Here is a 19,893-nt window from a genome sequence, read left to right as displayed (position 1 = left end):
TCCACTTACAGGACCGCACTGCGCCCGACTAGTTTCTGGCAGTGTCCACCGAATGTTCCAAACAGGCTGCGAACCAAAACAGCCCATTTAGCTGCACATTTAGCCGTGAACCATCCGAAATGGCAAACGAAAGTCACGCGAAAAGCTGCTACGTAGTTCATCGGATTTATTTAATCCATCCCGAGGACCAGTTGCGAGGCATAATCTTCAAAAACGACTGTAGCACTGCGTAAAGATAACATCACTTTAAAAAAACACCAGAAACCCAACCTGACCATTCGGGGGCAAAAGCGAACAACCAACACTCCAACATCGAAGTGGGAGAATGGCGACCAACATCGACCAACGACCGCATTGCATAATTAAGGAAAATGAGGGTTGGATGAAATATAAAATGAGCCTACGGAAAGCAACCCCACCGGCGGGGGTTTTGCTGTTTTTCCTCGTACTGTCTTCCACTTTGGATTGTTTTGTTTGTTAGCATTTGTGTTTCACACTATCTTTGCCGGGAGCCACGAAACCGAGGTCCCATTGGTGAATAGTAAAATCATCGTCACTAATGGCAATAAATTACGGAAAACGATCCTAGAACCAGTCCCAACTTGGACCTTTTTTCTCATGCACTGTCAGCGGGAAATTAATTGATCAGAACGATTATCTGACCCAATCTGTATTGCAAATTTCATTTGATTCGTTTAAAAATAAAAACAGACACAAAACATCGCAGCAAAAACACCTAAAAAAGGTTCCATTATCAAGTTTGTTTAAGCTTATTTTGCTATCAAATGTCTCTAATTTCAAGCAACCAAAACAACATGTTTTCAATTTCCATCATTTCAACGAATTAAAATTAGGTCACAAACATTTGAATAGGCAGCCCACCGAATGTGAAAGAATACGTCTCGCTCTCCTTCCGGGAACGCTAAGTGTTGTTGAAAAAACAAAAAGAAAGATGGCTAACGAGCCCCCCTAATTAGAGCAAGTAGTGATGAATGTTTTAATTAAGCAGTATTGTTGAGTCCTTGGCAGTAGTTTCTTGTCTCACGTTTGCCATCCGGTTGTGGACGTTGTTTTGGTTTTCATTTGTTTGGTCCAACCTCCCATGCTTTCGCGCATTTAAATAAGCCCAGCAGTCTTCGGTCTTCAGACCGTTCGTGCTCGTTGGTTTTTGAGCGAGGGAAATTTTCTCACAATGCCGCCCTGTCTCTTAAGCATTTATTTTCCCCGAACAGCGAAATTGAACCAAATTGCGCAGCCCTATTAATTAATTTTTCCACCACTTACGAAGCAAGGAGGCAAAATAATGTCCAGACATGCTTCGGCTTGAGCCAGCATTCGTATTTCCATGGGGAAGAAGCTGAAAGGCCTTGAGTAATATCAGTCTGAATAGATTCACACACAAAAAGAATGAGACAGATGTTACGCCACGAAAAGTAATGGATAAATAAGTCATAAAATCTTTTACTTATTAATTCTATCAAATACACTATAAAAAAAGCAATAGGCTATGGACATTCAAGAGGTGAAAGGCATCAACAGAAATATTTATTGAACCCAAATCTCGAATGTTGTTTTGCATCCTCCAGTCAATTCATTTTTCTCTGTCAATCAATTTCTCTAATCATACTTATATCAAGCCATCTAAGATATCTCATCTTGCTCATTAGCAAATATTATACTTGAACGAATTTTTCGCTCCTGAAAACACGCAAAACACCCAAGACCAACCTGCAGGGCCACTTTCTTCTTTTTCTAACAAACATAAATATTATTCATTTATGGAGTGTGGTTGGAAGAAAATGAAAAAAAGCACTTCGAAATGGTTTGTACTTTCACGAGCAGTGCTATGGTTTCTAAGAAGCGGTTGTGAGACGGTCAGTATCAAAAGGACGCCCAAAGAGAAGGATAAAGCCCATCCAGCATACAGAAGCGTTGAAATGAAAATCACTTTTTCCTTCAAGGCCCGAGGGGCTTACACTAACGACACCGCCATCATCTTTCAAGATACCGTTGAAAGGTGGAACCATTGGTACGCGGTAAGAAAAAAAGCTAATTAAAACAATCTGTTACAAGGAAACTTTTCTCGTGGCCATCTGATCTTCGTCTTGTTTCCAGTGACGTGTTTTGTTATTTAAATTCATTTATTTTACGGTTGGAAGACGGAGCAAATGATTGAAATAAAAACCGCTTGAAAAAGTAGGAAAAACATTAGAAAAGCTGCCCACAATAGTAAATTCAACAGAACCCCTAGTAATCTATATTCTCCCACATCTAACAGACAATCTGTTTTGTCTGCTTATATTTTATGTCAATCAAATCAGTGAAATATGTACGTTTGAAATGAGAAAAAAGAACATCGAACAAAAACACTGCAGAACAATGACGGTGCAGTTACCGGAAGCACAAATCAGACCGAATCGTCGAGTTCCATCCCCGAACATGTTTCAACATCTGCCGACATTCAACCTCCTGTGCGTCGTTTGACTGGTGTATGCGACATTGTTCACATATTGATAGCTCGAATAAAGAAAATTACTTTCTTCTTTTTCGACCCCGAACGGCACAGGACAAAATCAGATGGAACCAATAGTACATTCGTACATCGCTACAAGGCGAGTTGCAGTGGAAAGCATCCGTCACAAAAAGTGGCATAGTGGAACGCAAAAAACAAGCAACGGAAGCTTATCTGTCGGGCATGAAATTGATAACGGAGTTGACGGTTACTTTCATTGTTGTAACTTATGGCTGTTTGATGAAATGTTAAAATTAAAACATAACATGGAAATTGAGGGAAAGATCCTATAGGATAACTCTATATTAGACTATATTTAGATAATACAGTTATAATAATAGTTGTTCAAAATTCAGCAAATTTTAGCATTTAAAAACAAATCAAACTTTCACAATGAAAAATACTCATGCAAAAGGGTGAATGAAAGATATTGAGAGAAAGTTAAGCAGCAAAACAGATTGCGTAAGCGGAAGCATATGGACAAGAAAACGTATGACGAAAGAAAGCTTATAACTTACCGTAGTATGTCGTCGACCGGCGTTTGCAGTAGTTTGTGTCCGGTATCGTTAGCAGACACTCGATTTGTGCCGGTGACTCGAGCTTATCCTTTCGCAGTGTTCCGCTTATCGAGGCATTATACAGGCCGTTGTCACCCTGGATGGAGTTTAGATTTTCCGCTTCGAAAGGCTCCTGGTTGATGCTGATTTGCAAAGAATGAACAATTTTAATTTTATTTTGAAAATCCACTCACACCAAGAGAGCGCTAATGAAAGCCCCAACTTTTTCCAACGATGATCCGCGGGAGACAAAACGATTATCATAAAAGCGGAAAAAGGTAGTAACGAATTCTATGAAACACTTTTATAAATCCATTCCTCGAATGTCATTGTCGAGGGTTAAAAACGGATTAAACTTCGGGCACGATTCTGGTGATGAGGGAACCTTGAATTATGCTAATGTTTTACTTATAAGTTATGTTCAGAAATGAAATCGGACCCAGCATTGCAAAGGGAACGGGTAATAATAAACGTTTGTTTGCCAATTTGCAATTGGAATTCCAAACCTTCCTTAAGTGTTGGGTCTATGGGACGGTTGTAATGAACTTATTTTTTATTACGAATTGGTTGGATTCGTTTTATCGTTTTAAAACGTGTTCTTAAACAACAAACATAAAAAGGCAATGTTCGCCCTGGCACGCACCAAACATTGTGATTTGATAATCCATTCAATGCTTAAAAGCAATACAGATGTTCTTATCGCACTGAACCTTCCGGGACTAAATTGAAGGTATAGTAAAAAAACCTCTGAGATAAATGCCATACTTACCGAATTTGGAGCTCTGGTTGTGGAGAAATATCTCGTGCTTGGCACTCCACAGTCACTTCTCCCTCTCCATTAGAATAGTAACTTAGGTCGAATTTGCTTTCTCGAACTGCAATACGAAAAAAAGGTGTAAAAAGATATTATCTTTACATGTTTAATTTTCTTCCATTTCTTTATTCTCTTACATACCAATTATTTTCAGCTTTGCCGCCTTCCGGTCGATCGAAGCGTATGTCTGCACGATGCAGCTGTACTCCCCGGTGAAGTTGGCCAACGGTTTGATGATCGCCATTGCCCGGTGTTTGTGCATATCCTCCTGCGACACCACGTAGCTCGTGTCAACTCGGTTCTTGAACGATTGCTGTGTAATAATGGACAAAGAGAGTTAAAAAATGTCGTCTCAATATATTGGAGCTTCTTATACTCCATCGCCTGACCGTGGAATACTTACGAATGGGAAGGGATTCTTTGAAGGGATCCACTGATAGACGGGTTGCCCATCGAGCAGCCATTTAAGCACGAACCCTTTCTCGTTCTCGTCCACCTCGTACTCGCAATCGAGTATCAGCGGGTCGGGCGTTTTGGAGGTCAGATCCAGCAGGTACGTGGGTGGCACCTTCAGGTTGATGATTTTCACTGCCGAACAAACTGCCAGGAAGGAAAGTGTGAAAGAAAAAGGACATCAAAATGATTTTAATGTTTACGATTTGCACACATTTTCGCTTAATTGGGGACGATGTTTGGAGTAATTATCTTCCGCGCTAAATCGATAAAAAGTCCGCTTACAAATTCATATTTGAAAATCCCATAAAAGATTACTTGAGACTCGTATGAATTTCATATTTATGCAACGACTAGCTCGAAGCCCCGGCGAAGCTCGGGGAGGAAAAATGTGACTGAAGTTTTTATTCTTGGTTCATTTTCTATGCTACATTCAGTTTGGCTACATATATATTAGTAGCTGTGATATCACGCGTAAATTTTCTTTCATCAATAGTCTAGGGGGCTATGTGCATGGGTGTTGTTCCGGAGGATCGGAGTTCGAATCTAGGCTGAGAAAAACTTTTTTGTTGACGGTTGTGAAATATTTTTTCATGATTTTTTTTAGATATTTAATGTAATTTTTCAAATCCGATAATAGTGCATGGGTGTTGTTCCGGAGGATCGGAGTGCAAATCGAGGCTAGGAAAAACTTTTTTGTTGCCGGCTGTAAAAATTTTTTTTCATGATTTTTTTTAGATAATTAATGTACTTTTTCAAATCCTATCATATTTTGATACATAGATTTCAAGTTATCATAACCATTATTAAATTAAAAGCTTGGTAGTTCAATTTATTCACATAGCCATGTATACCTGTATTTTCCCTATGCTATCCACTCGTACAACTGGTGTACTGGTAGTGGTGCTCGAGCCTTGCATCAGAGGTTTGGTGTTCGAATCCTGATTGGGAAAATCTTTTATGGGTACGAAACAAAATTTTTCTTCAAAATCTACGTTTGCCATTCAAGTAGCGATATTTCCTCACTATTTCTAACTTGTGCTATGGTTCCTCGGCAAGACTACGGCTTCGCTCTTGGTAAACCCGTGTTCGAGTCCCCCACTTAGAGTCAGATTGTAAAAAGCATGCTTCACGTGCACTGTTAAAATGTAGGGTTTATTGCCTCATCTCTTCACGGGACTTTGAAACTGAGATTTATAAAAATAAAGATACCGTTAATTATTCATACGAATAACTTTCTCATTCATCACGCCATTACATAATTGAATACTCCGTTTATAACCATCGCTACGCCACCGAATCAGCAGCGTTGGTTAACGGATTCCCGTCATCATTGTGTTGTCGCACACCGAATGTTTTATTCATCGGATTATTCAACAACAAAAAATCCTCACACACGCCGTTTGGGTCCTTACCCTTCATTGTGTATTAGTGCTTTGATCCTTTTTTTTATACCGAATATGCTAGCAAATGCAACGCAAAACCAAATCAAAAAGGGGCGAAAAAATAAAATGCATACATTTCACTAGTTAAAGTGATTCACCACCAAACATCACTCTGTCTCGTTTTTATTCTCTTTGCTTTGAGATGGAAATGAAGCACCTACAACTTCGAGTAACATTCTAAATTATATGTGAAAAAGTTGCTTTGTGACGTTTACGTCCCCAAATACTTGATGTTTGTTTAATAGACCAAATTTGCTTGTGTTTTCAGTAACATCGGTCTAATATTGTCTACTTTCTTAGCATTTAAGGTAAATATTTTATAAATACCACTTTTTGCGGAATCGACTATCGGCTTTATTTTATAGCGAAATCGAAACCTAACCGAATCGTAAAGCAGTCAACGATTCTTTTTAGTTTTAAAAAGCCGAGGAAGCCTTCCCCTAAGGGAAGTTACTTACAAAAATCAAAACCATGTAGAAAAAATGGAGAAAAAGCTGTGTGGAAATTTTTGAAAGCAGAAATGAACAAAACCGTGTACGAATTTAAACATATCCGGAGGGTTCTCTCCCAAAGCCTAATGTGCTTACGTTGTTTGGCCTCGCCCTGACGTCCGACATGAATTTATACATCTTTTTTATTTGTACTTTTTCCGTATCCTGTGTTAAGTTACGTATATGGTTACCATTACAGTTCCATTGTTAGTTCCAGAAAAAAGAGAAAATTCCACATGATTCGTTTCCTGTTTGATTCACTTTTTAATTCAATTGTACGATGTACTTCACTGTTTCACATTGTGTTCTTCTTTCCATCTTAGTTAATTCTTGCAATGAACAGAAACGAAATTTTCTCGCGAAATACAATACTTGTAATCCCAGCCATCCATTCTTACCACAGGTTTCTGTTTTCAAACCCTGAAATAAAAACCATAAAGAAAGGGATTTGCTGCCACTTTAACATCTTTTCAACATGTAAGGTTCAAGCCTGTGACTCAAGTTGCCTCCAACTGAACATATTATTGTCTCATTTGGCAATTGAGCGCTGCAAAAGTACTTCAAGAATGTCGTTACCTTCCTGCCATGGGCGTTCAAACAGTTCAAGATTTAAATTTTCAAACTTCCTCTGTCACGGTCGTTACTTTTGGCTATTGAACTTTTGCCACTGCAAATGGGTTCGTGTTGACGGGAAATCTGGATACAATTCCAACGGCAAAGGTGAATATCAGAAAGTCAACTGAGCGGGGTTCACATTTGCTGATTGCCTTAACATTTCCCCGCGTTTACACAGCTAATGCTAAAAAGTTCGACGATATTCAAAACAACTCGTCCCTTTACTCTTTTCTTGCTGTCGTTGGATGATCGTTTTAAAAACTTTTAAAATATGAATGAAACAGCCAGAGCAATTTCGGAATTACTCAACCAAGAAACTTTGTCTAACTTTAGAATGAAGCACATTGAAGGGAATGGCCACAAACAATGTACACGATTCCATTCTTTACATGGCGTTCTTAAATGTGTATATTTTCCCAATAATTGTTTCTCCAGCTAAAGCAAAAACATCCTGAGGTCTTCCTGAAACGTACCAGGCGCCTCCATTGGCTTCAGTTGTTTTCGAATATGGAATTTCCTCTGGTGCTTGATGCTGAGCAATTCATTTACCCAATTTAAATCGTACTAAACAAATACTTCTTTCGACCGCGTGTGAATGTATTTGAACCATTTATACGTTTTAAAACCATATGTTTCAACGTAACGTCGGGAAGAGTCACAAAGATTAAATTCCAACTGTCAGTATGTGTCACAAACATTCCACAGTGCGCTTTTTATTTCTTTCCGAACAAAAATACGAGAATTTACCAGTTTGGTTGTTTTTTGCCTCACACCATGCCATTTTGCCGTCCGATCAATTCCCAAGTCAACTGCCAAGCATTGCGCTTGAGTTGGAATAGGAAACTTTTTGCGTCTAGAAAAATACCAATCTCTGTGTTACATCGTAGGACATGAGGAAATGCAGTTTGGCGTTGACAGCAGGGCGTTGTCAGATCTCGATCTTTTTACAGAATCTCTACTATAACAGGAAAACAATGAGGATATTTATTGGGAAAAGAAATGGCAGAGAGTAGAAATAATTGAGTTTTGAGGATGAGTTCCAGAATATTGATACATTTTTACGTGACATGAACTTGAAATTTATATTTGCTTTAGGTACTACCCATGTTCATTAAATTCAAAGCATAAAAATAGGAGAATTATTTAATATCCCTCGCTCGTTGGTGGGTGATGTCAACGAAAATGATAGGTATACGAAAAAACAAACAAAACCGGTTCTATCATTATTGCATGGATTAATTTTCTATGAAATATAACGAACTTTGCAAGCAACAGCACAAATCAGTCATTTTAAGAGGGGTGATTCAGTACAAAGTAAATTATTGTTTCTCTGATTTGTTTATTTGAGTGGTATTTGGATGATTAAAACAAGACACACATCATCATTAAAGAAAGGTGCCTGTGTGGCTCTCTGGAGTGAAACCCAAACTGGAACGCAGCTTATTAAATCATTCCAAAGTGATTAGGTTTTGTGGGATGCTAGAAGCGAACGGTTCGTCCGTTCGGACCAAAACCAGGATCCCGGGAAAAACCGTCCGGACCTCATGTTGTGGTTTTTCGGTCTCGCTGCCGGGAGCAATAACAAGAAAAAGAACTTAATCCGGAGTCCGTGTTGTGCGCCCGGCGCACAGTGGGAGGTGGACCGTTTTTCGCTTGTCACTGCACAAACGACGAAAGAGTCGGGGAATGATAAATGACCACTTCCTGCTGCCTGCCCCTGGCGTTGCTGGGTCAACACGCAGGCGGCCTTTTTGCTGGGGTTCGAGTTTTGCAAAGCATTTGGACAGTTCGCCTACCCTACCCCTCCCCCCCAAACAGTCTTTCACACCTTTTACTTCCGGCTCGGAGTGAAACCGGGCGCACACTTTACCCAGAAAACCATTCTCGAGCACTCGTAATTGGCTCAGGGCGTTGGGGACACAAAGGTGAGACAGAGTCGTAAATAAAAATTAATCCAAACAATCCGGACGTACCGGGTTGGAGAGTTGGTATGATTCAACGCAGGGGTTTTGCTCGGATGCGAAGAACCTTAGCCAGAAGCCGTACTCCAGTTTGAAAAGGGCTTTCGTAATATCGTTTGCTTTTTTAAAAATAATTTAGTACTTCACATTTTCTAGGCCACGAAAATGCTATCCTTAAAAAAGAAAAATTGGTTTCACCCACCCTCTTACAACAGAAACTGTTTAGATTTTAAACCAAATCTTAGTTAAATTTTTCCATTAGTTTTGCCTTTCTTGTAAAGAACAATGCAATTTTCTTGTAAAATATTGTATTTGCTTACGCTGGAAACTAATACCATACAATAATAAATTCGTTGTTTCTAGTTTTTTAACAAATGTTAGTTTTTTGAGTTTATTTTATTCTTGCTTTACTACAGTTTTTGATCCAAAGCTCATGTTTGCTTTGGTCGAGCAAACTACCGATGGGAACTTTATCACCAAACTGGTTATCTCTGGAAATGGTTATTTCGAGTCCTTCTTCTGCACGCTGTACCAAATGACGGACGTAAAAACCATTTTCAAACATACCATTCTGGTCAGTATCAAGTTGGGATACTCGAGCAGGGTTTCCAACCGAGAATGCCGAAGGGCAGCAAATAAATGATCAAAGACAACTGAACCATTTTTCTTTCAAAATGGACGAAACAAAAAGCGGCCACCACGTTGCTACGGCATTCTTTTATTTGTTGTGAGATAAATAAAAAAAATACTAACACGTTATATATATCAACCACATAAACACAAAACAACCCAATCAAATTACGCCCAATTGGGATCACAAACAGCCTTAAACCACTCCAAACACAAACCTCGATCTTTTTGCACCGTTCTGCCGAAAACAAATTAGACAAAAAGAGGACGCCAACCAATTGTACATTTGCCAGTTTCAAGAAAAATAATCTTTTCCGCCAAAGCTTGCGAGTCTGTACGAAAGGAGGAAAAAACGGGAGCATGAACTTTATCCGTGTTTCATTCGGAAGAAAAATGGTTCCAGCGAGCATTAATGGCTGCAAACGAATCGGTTTTAATTAGTTCCACCTTTTCGAGCGATGTTGGCCTCGAGGGCGTGAAAAACCCGAGGCGAAGGCAGTTTCTTTTTACGCGGTTTCAGCCGGAAAGGATGCTTCTCCTTAAAACTCTTCCTTCCGGGATTGGCACCCTGCGCAAGACGAGGCACTAATTAATTTTTGGTTTTTTGCATTTCGCGAAAAAGCCAACCCTTTCTAAGTTGAAGGACGGATGCAAAACAATCCAAAATACAAAGCACTGTAAACATTTGAAGTGGGCTTTTTGTTGGGTGTACCCACTTACTCCCAGAACCATTAAGGATCATCTGCATCCTCGGTGCGTTGGTAACAGCTTTCACTAAGTCAACCACTTTCCTTTTTCGCGGTCCTAAACCGCCCGCAGGCTATAAATTTCCCGCTTCTTCTCGGTACACTTTGTGGTGGGATAAATCTCAATGTTGGTACCAATGAATATTTACAGCTCATGAAACCGTTTTATTTTTCCACAACAATGACAGAAATATACCTTTCAAAAAATATAAACCGATTTATGTAGGTCACATTCATCCGGGAAGAAAGCGTTTCCAAAAGGGGAAGTCACAGTTTTGCGAAAGTGTTATATACTGTCCAAAGCGAAGCGGAAGCCGAACCTGGCGACACGATTTACTCGAGCTGCAGCCAGCTTTTGCAAGGATAATCCGATGGAAAATAAAAATAAACGTGAATTCACTTCCTCTAGAGCCAAACCGTACTCGATCCTTTGAATGTACGACCCGGATTCTTTTTCACTGCAAATAATCCCATAAATCTGTCCAGCTTTCATAAATCACGGAGACTTCTGGTGCGGTCGTTAGCTTGTCGCTGTAGGTGTAGCTGACTCACTAAAAATGGTCTCCAAAGTAAGAAAGGTATGGAAGATTCCAGTGGGAATGTTTGCACTTTTGGCGTTTCTTAAATGCAGTGATGTAACGACGACTTTCTAAAAGGTTCCTTTGTTGCAAACCTCGCGTTAACTTGAGGTTTTTTTCTTGCAGTTCACCTTTCAACAAAGTTTTGGATGAAATCAATAAAAATGCATAAGCCGGGAAAATACAAACAATTCATGTGAACTTAAAACATTAAAAAAAAGAATCTGTTCATCATGAAATTATGGAAAAAAATGTTAAGCCAATTCTGTCGTTGCTTGGAATAACATATTAAATTAAACTTTTATTTTTCATTTTTTCAACCACTCACAACTACTAGGTAATGAAAGGAAAAACCCACAAAAAAGCAATACAGCGATATTGAAAAATATGTTCAAATAAAACATATCACCATCTCAATCATTGATGCAATGCACGTGCGCGAGCACTATGAAAGGAATTCCAATTTTATATCTTTCGAGGCTCCCTCGCAAGGGCGCACGAAAATGCTGACATGATTGAAATATCGCAAATTTGACAACTATATACAGGTTATGGATTTTGCTACGACCCAGCCAATAAAAACGGTAGCATAGTTAGAGAAGATAAAAAAAATGTCCTCGTAGTGCTCTCCGCGCAACGAAATACAAGCCAAAGAAATAAAGTGGTTTACTAATTAACGAACAATGTGCGCATGAAATTGCATATGAAAGAATTCAATTAAATTGTGAAAACATGTACAATCCGCAGGATTGTCGGAAAATGATATGAACAAACGAAAAAAAGGTACTTTGAAACGCGTATAAATCTGGAAAAATCAGGTTGACAAAGTGGAATGTAAGGTCAACTTATTTTTTTGGATAATTCTTTAAATGTTTTTTTGAAAGAGTCAAAATTATTAACCACTACTATTGTCTTCTGGCTAAAGCAAACAAAACACAGGCTTCCAATTTAGTTTGGTCTTGGGACACAATTGGCTATAAAATTAATACTAAAATGAATCAAAACAATAAGAAAGGTAAATTTACGTGAAACTGTAGGACGTTACAATTATGGTTAAAATTAAAATTTATTATTTACATCCATGGGGTTGCTTTCTCGTTAAATACATTATTATACTCACAAAAAACATATCAGCCAAGCGGTAAGAGCAATAAGTAAAGTCGTTTCCGTTTACCGCTTTTACGTGGCTTCATTAAATCACCGGACGACCTTTCTCAAGGCATCCGAAACTTAACGGAAGAGAGGACGAAAAGAAAATGGTAAAGTGTGCCGAAAACTTTTCCCGGCAGCCGTTCGTCAGCAGGATTTGGGGGAAACTTGTGCGTTTGTTAAACGGGGCTGCAAAGGGGGGCGGTACCAGCAAGAAAAAGGATTCACCCAATGGGTCGGCGTAACTCGACCTTTCCGGTCTTGCCGTTAAAGTTTTCTATCATCGCCTTACTTTAGGCCCTTTCCCCCCTCTTTCTTCCCAAAATCCCGTAAGCTCACCGTGGGAGGCCCGGCTCGTGCGTGAGTAGTTTCGGTTTATCGATTTACTTACCCATTTCCGGAGCCCATCCTTTTTCCTTCCGGCTTAGAGTGCACCGCCGTTTGATAAATTGCTACCGCACAGCAAAACCAAACAACGGCATTGTGCCAGGGCAGGTTGAGAAAATGAAATTCGACACGGCGAAGGCGAATGGTTGGATGTCTTCGGAACGAAGGAATACCGGGCGAAGAATAATGACGATCATTAGGATTTTCCTATCTCTCAGCGTGAAACTTGTTCGCCATCGCTCGTGTCTCATGATTCTCATCAAAGACTTACGCCCAGAATTTGTTTTTTTTTTCAAGCAATCGATTGAATTTTCATGTGGAAGGAACAAAAGATTCCACATTCAATAACAACTGACGTATAAAACACGAGAGAAGATAACCAGATAAAACATATTGCCGTGCTAGAAAGTGAAAAAATTATATGTTCCGATTCAAATGATCGGATGACAGACAGCAGAAATATAATTTTAGGCCTTCTTCAAAACTGTAAAATTCTCGAGAATCATTGAGCAACTAATCCATAAGTAAAAATGAACTAAATTTTACATAGAATTTATCTTTAAGCGGCCTCAAACATACATTTGGGTATTTTTTCTTTCTTCCATAATACCTCAATCTAAGTCAATAATGGCGGACGCCTGGGACGTAAGGTCGGACCGGTTACCCTGGACAATTTAGCCGAACCCTTTTAGAACTTTCGCACTAGTAACGAGCCTGTTTACGATTTGCTTTTTTTACTACGTCTCTCCCTCCCTACCAAAGCTCGGCCCCTTCCGAGTCATCGTCCCCTGGGTCTATTTTTAGTGTCACTTCTTGTGAGGTCAGCCGGCGAAAAGCAACAGTCCGTTCCCAAAATCTTTTACGACCTAGCCATGTGCGACTTTTGCACGAATGTGTGTCATCAGAAAGCTGCATGCGGTCACGGCTTGAAATACCCCACGGGGGAGGCGTTCAACAAAAGGCGACAGTACAGATGACTTGTTGGTTCCATTTCCTCTGTGGTGGAGGAGTTTTATGACTTTCCCGTTCTCGTGACTTTCTAGGTCGAGGTTGCCTGGGTGACGATAACGGCTTGCAAAGCATTCGATATTAATTTCATTTATGCTACATTCTGGCTTTTTTCCCCTTTGGGACGGCATTTGAGGCCAGCTGTTATGCCCGTTCAGTGATATGACCAGTTGTTTCAGCCCGAGCGCCTTTTGCATCCATTGCAGCGATAGGCGAGCTAAGAATAACTAATAATAATTTCCTGCTGCTTTTGATTCCTTGCTTAAGTGTAAACAACTTGTTTTGTTCATTTATCAAACATGATGCGAAGTTGAATCATACATTGTTGCAATATGTATAAATATCTTTTGTTTTTCCTGCATTCCTTTGGTATATTTGCATCCGTACAGTTGCTCAGACGTAGCACATGAGATAAGCATTGATGTTGGTTGCTGGTTGGATCAAGGCAACGGTCGATACTCGAAACTCGGTCAAGAGTCAAGGCCCAATGACGTCGCATGACGCAAAAGTAAAAAGGAGATAACATTAGGGACGGCCAACACATCTTATTTTTGACTCGGCTTAACCACAAACAGAACAATGAAGAAAAGTGTTTACGAAAAACGTAAGCACCGTTTTCTTGGGGCTCTTAGCATGAAAGTAGTGGTTGCGTTCGCAAAACAGGCAATAAAATAAGCAATAAATTTTACGAAAATCCACCTGTAAAAATAATAATTGCATTAAATATATTGTAGCCTTAAACGAAACCGACGTACAATTCACCAACAAAAAAAAACCTACAACCTTTTTGATCCATATCAACTTTCTTGATTGATTTTCCATCGATCGTCATCAAACATCCATATCGATATGAGCAATAAAAATGTATTACACTGTTGAAACGAACGTGCACGTGACATTTTATCATCTTTTTCCAATTGGAAAGGGCCCAGGTATCGGTACAGCTCGTTTTGAAACAAACCCTTTTGACACTGACATCAATTTTCCTTTAACCCATCGTTACACTCAGTGGAATTCACCGACGATTAGATTGAAAAATGAATGTCGATCTTTTTATTTGATTACAAACAAATACGAGTTATGGATTGTGGATTTTTTTAAGCAATTTGAAACCTATTTGAAATTTCTAGAGAAATAAAGATTGTTGATTTCAAAACTTTATTGTTTATCACAAAAAACAGAAACTTAAATTTTCAGTTTTTCTTTTTAATAATAATGTTGTGCAAATGCCTGTGTGTTTCAAAATTAAACTTTAAGCACATTATTTTACTAAATGAAAAAAATAACCTCTGCCAAGGTGAACTAAACCATCTAGTAAATATAATCCTACAAAAGGGAAAAGACTAGCAACAAGATCCAATCAGAACACCTTTATAGAAGTGCCTTTGGGGATCGATGAACGCATTAGGCACGCATAGTTGATTCACGGTGAAACGTGAACGAAGCCGGAACACGTTTCTCATCCTCGCTCCTGTTAGAACGATTGTTCTTGATTTTTCCTCTAGGAATATCGTATTGAAACTTTAAAGTGGAAATAGAAACAGCAACGGTTGGTATGAAAGTGCAGGCGAAACCGGAAGAAAAGGCGTTCACTGAATGCCTCTTCAGGCCGATGATTTTCATCCCGGTTAACGTTGAAAGGTTCGTTAATCCACCACCCTCACGGTTCTACGTGTACCGACGTCGATGGAAAGCTTCCCTCCGGGCTGCACAGTTTATACCTACCTGGAAGCGAGAAGAAAAGCACGGAAGCGAAATGAGCAAAACCTGTTAACTGTCGATGGCGCAATTCCGCTAAGCGTTCAGATAAAATGTGAAATACAGAACGTGGTCACCCCCGTTTAGTGGGATCGCATTTATCACCACCACCACCACCCCGGCTAACACCGACGTGACTGGTAATGTCATGAATATTCAGTGCAATAAAAACTAACGATTTTGCCTGCCTGCGGGGCCGCCTACGCAAGCGTGTCTGTGTGTGATGCGGACGCTGAAGGGAGCAAATGAATCGGTGCGTCCTGGGATGGATGCTTCTATTGTGCTGCGTAACCGTAACCTACCCCAAGGCAAGCAGTCAAGGACAATGTATGGTAACGATCTACATCGCATGCACCAGACAACCCGTAATGACGATTATGTCAAGCGTCCCGTGGGTTTTGTTTTAGAGAAAATCTTAATACACGTCAACGCCTAGGGACCGTTAGGAGGTTGGAGAATGTATTCAGGATCTAAAAGTTTCTTTTGCTGTTGTTCAACGAAGGGTATTATGCAAAGATGGTTTAGAAAATAAGATATATCCTTATCAAGAGCTCTCAAGTTCTATTCAACACTCGACTTATGTTGAAGCTGTGATATTAATTGCTTTCAGTCATTGGGTCTAGTAAAATAACTGAGCTAGTGATTTTGCCTTAAGTTATTTTCTCAAGCCCATTTTAATCAGAAGCAGCACATAGTAATCCAATTGTTCGTCATTTTTAAGCTTAGGATTTAAACTTAGCCTTTCAGCGATGGAAATTGCAGACTGTTTAAATTTATTTTACTTTTTTCAACTACTCAGTCTACCTCTTTGACGTGACCAAAACTGTTTCATACATTCGTTCCAACGAGTTACAACCACTCACACGCATTAAACCTTTCCTGCAGCAATGAGATTATTTTTCACAGGATCCGTTCAAAACAAAATGGACAAGTAACGATCAACCGGAATTGAACGCTGCTAAAGGTAAGCTCGTGCTGCTCGTGATTGCACGAGGTTAGCTTAAGAGCTTAATTGAATTGAGTGAAGCTAATTAAAAATAATTTCACTGTTCAATTAGCGAACGGCATTACATAATCAGAAAATTGTTTCATGATTCTCCTTCATTGTTCCCTTCCTTTTTTCACTGTTTCTTCCTTTCCTCAAGAGTGACACATTTTGGGTGGTATTAATGATTTTCATAACGCACCCATAGCTCGTAGCATTCAAAATTTGCCAGGAACTACTCCAAAATACACCCACTTTAAACATAATTCGGACGTATGAAAATGCTTCCAATGGTAAGCCGATTTGAAAATGGCCCTCCATGCCTGTCGTTTTCCGTCACTGATAGCTTTTGACCTCCCGTAGCCATTACCTTCCCGAAACGTAGGGTAAATTTCTGATACAAAATGGTTTGAAAGCGAAATAAAATGAAAGTATCGCAACGCACCGAATAATTAATGAGACGATAAATTGCGTTGGACATTTGTTTAGGGACTTTCTATTGCCGATGTTCAATGGGTGCTTCTTTTGCGTTAGCGCATCTACAATTAGGTTGACCCAATTATCGTAATAAAGATTTCAATTTTAGCCATTCTTTCATCGAGTCACGTTGACCAATTTCCGAACGACATTCAAATTGTTGTCACTTCTACGCCTTAATTGTAACTGCTGAAAAGACTTAAAGCTGGAAACCCACAATGAATTGCTTTGGCGAACTTTTACAATGGTGACCTAAACTGTCGGCACATTTTACAATAGTCAAGTCATTACAAAAGTCATTCAAATTCAAACCCTTCCCTCTCGTCACCCATCGCTGCTGTACAGCTACGGACTCAATCGGTTTTGAACAATTTTCCACTTCAACGAAGCGTTACAATCACGTCCATTCTGTTTAATGCAAAACACAATCAATAATACAAACACAAAATGGGGGCGTTCAACAGTTTTTGCTAGAATTAGCACGTCGAAAAACTTTCCTTGAAACTTTCATTTGTTTTAGTGAAAGGAGTAAGCAGTATCATTCAATTAAATCACGGAAAAAATAATGAAAAAAGAAGTCTTATTTAACAAATAATTTATCCTCAATCTATGGAAAATATGCTATGCCTATGATTTAAAAGTACACGTATTGCGATAGCGTTTCGAAATTGTGTTTTTCCGCGATATAAAACCACAAACAGCTAGGAAAGGGATATCACAAACTGTTGAATAGCGACGCAAAACAAGCTACTAAAAATAGGATCACGTCTAACAACGGCAAGTCTAGTACATTACAGCCGCTAATAACTTTACCGAAGCCTAACCAGATTGGACACAAAATCAATAATCCAATAGCAAAATCCATGGTGCACACTAGTGGAAGAATTCAAACACGACGAACAAACAGGGGAAGAGAACAGAAGGAAAAAAACCACTCAACAGTACGGATGGAAATGAGAAATCCACATCACCATGTCCTGTGCTGCACAATGTTTAAAATCGATCCGGAGGACAGACTGCACAAAACTGCGCTTAACTGACTAGACAGACGCCACTCGGCAAGGATCTAAAAGTCCCAGCGTCCTAGCAACATCACTCAGGCGCACCCGTTATGTCTGTCTGGAGCAAAAAAAACGGAGAAGGGAGGAGGGGGGATTCCAAACGGGGAGTGATGGGGAAGAGAGCAAAAAGCTATGCAAATTTTCGTCGTCGCTCGTTGTTTACATTTCTTGTGCTGTCTGGGAAGTTCGATTATTAGCAACTGTCACGTCGTGTCAACAACGCTACAGCAAGAAAATTGGGAAAACGAGAAGGCACCTTGGAGGGACGACGACGGCGGGTAAAAAAGAAAGGGGTTTAAGTGTGGTAGATTGAGTGGAAAAGCAATTTTAAAGGATTACAAAAGAAAGTTTTAATGAAATTATCTTCCGTTGGACCCAGCTTTACTGTTCTGTTAATATAAACCATCATTAATTTTTGACTTTAATGGATGTCCTGACAAAATTTAGTAACCATTAGGGATAATAAAATATTAATGCTTTCGGTACACTTTTGTAATTGAAGTTATGTTTTTCAAACGTTACCTAAAATAAAGACAATTTTGAGTGTTGTATCTGTAACGTTCTAATATTTATGTATTACTTGATGGCTGGAGGAAAAAAGATTTGAAATTTGAAATGAAAAAGTTTATTTCTATTTTTACATTTACATTGAGTATCAACCGGAATAACGTACAATCCCTGGTGGAACGGGTTTGTGCCACATGTGAATACTGGAGTGATGCTGTAACGCTTACAGAGAGCTTACACTGTAACTCGAAAAAAGAGAACAATATTCCTATCAGAATGGAAATAGAAGAGGGATACGTTCGGACATGCAGACCAAATCGAATTAAAATCGTTCATGGACATGATTTGGTGTAATTGCAAGCGCTCACACATACACAATTCAGCTGCAGGACTGCAAGCCCGGTGAAGCATCGAAATGCACGGTACATCGAGATGCACACCACCGAAGCGAATTCACCATCAAACTGACTAACATGAACGTTGGTCCGTAACAGCAGTCAATGAAGCATTAGTGCTTTTATTTCAGGAGATCGTTTTGCAATCTTCTTCCTACCCGATGGCTTGTTGCTATAGTTCTCTCAACTACCGGATATGCTTGGGTAAGCAAAATGCATAGCAACACATATAACAAACACTTCCACCGTGCTGGAACCCGCTTCCTCCAAGTGCAAGAGTAGTATTTAAGTATTTCGTTGGACACAATCATGTCTGCTCGGTACGCTGCTTCCCTTCCGGAAGATGGCCATACGTGCATCACCACCGCATCGAAACACACCGTATCCAAATGAGCAAGTCAACAGCACAAAAAGGCAACCGGGCAAAAGTAGCCCGAAACCCATCATCAACACACCATCCGCTGAAGTCATATAGGAACGGCAAAGTAAGCTCCCCCATTCCACCGGAGAAAGGGAATTGCAAATTCTGCCGGCAAAGGAAAGCAAATGAACGATGTCATGTTTCAATTTAAATTAATGTTTTTACGGACTTAAACAACATGCATGGCAGCCGGCTGCCTTCCATGTACCTTTTAATTGGCCGAAACATCGCTTCCGGACAGCTGACACCGGTATGGAGATGTGTTGCTACGTTTGGGGGCAAAGGTTTTTTTTGGAGACAAGACAACACGACCAAAGCCTTGGGTCCAGAATATTGTAGCACAATTAAAGGATAATGTGCTTTCCAACCTTCAGTGAAATGGGTGTTAAGAGAAGAACAGATGTAGTGATCCAGTACAAAATGAATTTGAAGTTAAAAATTGAGCACACTAGTTAAAGTTAAATATTTTAACAGCAAAGTCCTGAGAGGAAGGCTCCAAAAACGGGACCATCTTCAAATTTGAAGATGATAATTATTTTCTCAACGGGGTCGCTTTGTTGTAGTGATGTGCGTTCTGAGTAAGAATGAGTGAGTGAGTTTAATCTTAATATTGAATCATTGATTTAAATCCTAGCGGATAGTTTCAGTTACTCATTTTGATTTGAATCCTTATCCAGAGATTCGATTCCCAAGTAGTGATTCGAATCCCAAGAGTGGGTAAAAGAGTTGTAGAGGTCCAGTACAAAATGAATTTATAGTTAAAAACTAAGCACCTCAATGGTTATTTAAATATTTTACCAACAAAGTAAAAAGGGAAACTCTTCAAATTTGAAACAGAAAATCATTTTTCTAACGTGGGCACTTTATTCGACAGCAGACGAATCGATTGTAATTTGGTTAGTTCCTTTTCTTCACCAACAACCCCAACGGATCAGACATGGAC

General features: G+C 39.5%; 1 protein-coding gene across 1 annotated transcript in view; it reads right to left on the bottom strand.

The window, feature by feature from the left end:
* The window catches only part of LOC131271544 (uncharacterized), a 60,830-nt gene that overhangs the window by 6,057 nt on the left and 34,880 nt on the right, over positions 1-19,893 (bottom strand). Inside the window, exons 2-5 of the mRNA XM_058273004.1 lie at positions 4,287-4,483; positions 4,025-4,196; positions 3,839-3,944; positions 3,031-3,212 (exon numbers count right to left, since the gene is read on the bottom strand). Coding sequence (XP_058128987.1) covers positions 3,031-3,212; positions 3,839-3,944; positions 4,025-4,196; positions 4,287-4,483 — 657 coding nt within the window. The remainder of the gene's footprint in view (positions 1-3,030; positions 3,213-3,838; positions 3,945-4,024; positions 4,197-4,286; positions 4,484-19,893) is intronic.

The sequence above is a fragment of the Anopheles coustani genome, chromosome 3, assembly GCF_943734705.1.
Source record: "Anopheles coustani chromosome 3, idAnoCousDA_361_x.2, whole genome shotgun sequence".
NCBI classification, from domain to species: Eukaryota; Metazoa; Arthropoda; class Insecta; order Diptera; family Culicidae; genus Anopheles; species Anopheles coustani.
Note: the sequence above shows the minus strand (reverse complement) of the source record. Positions and strands in the feature narration are given on the sequence as shown.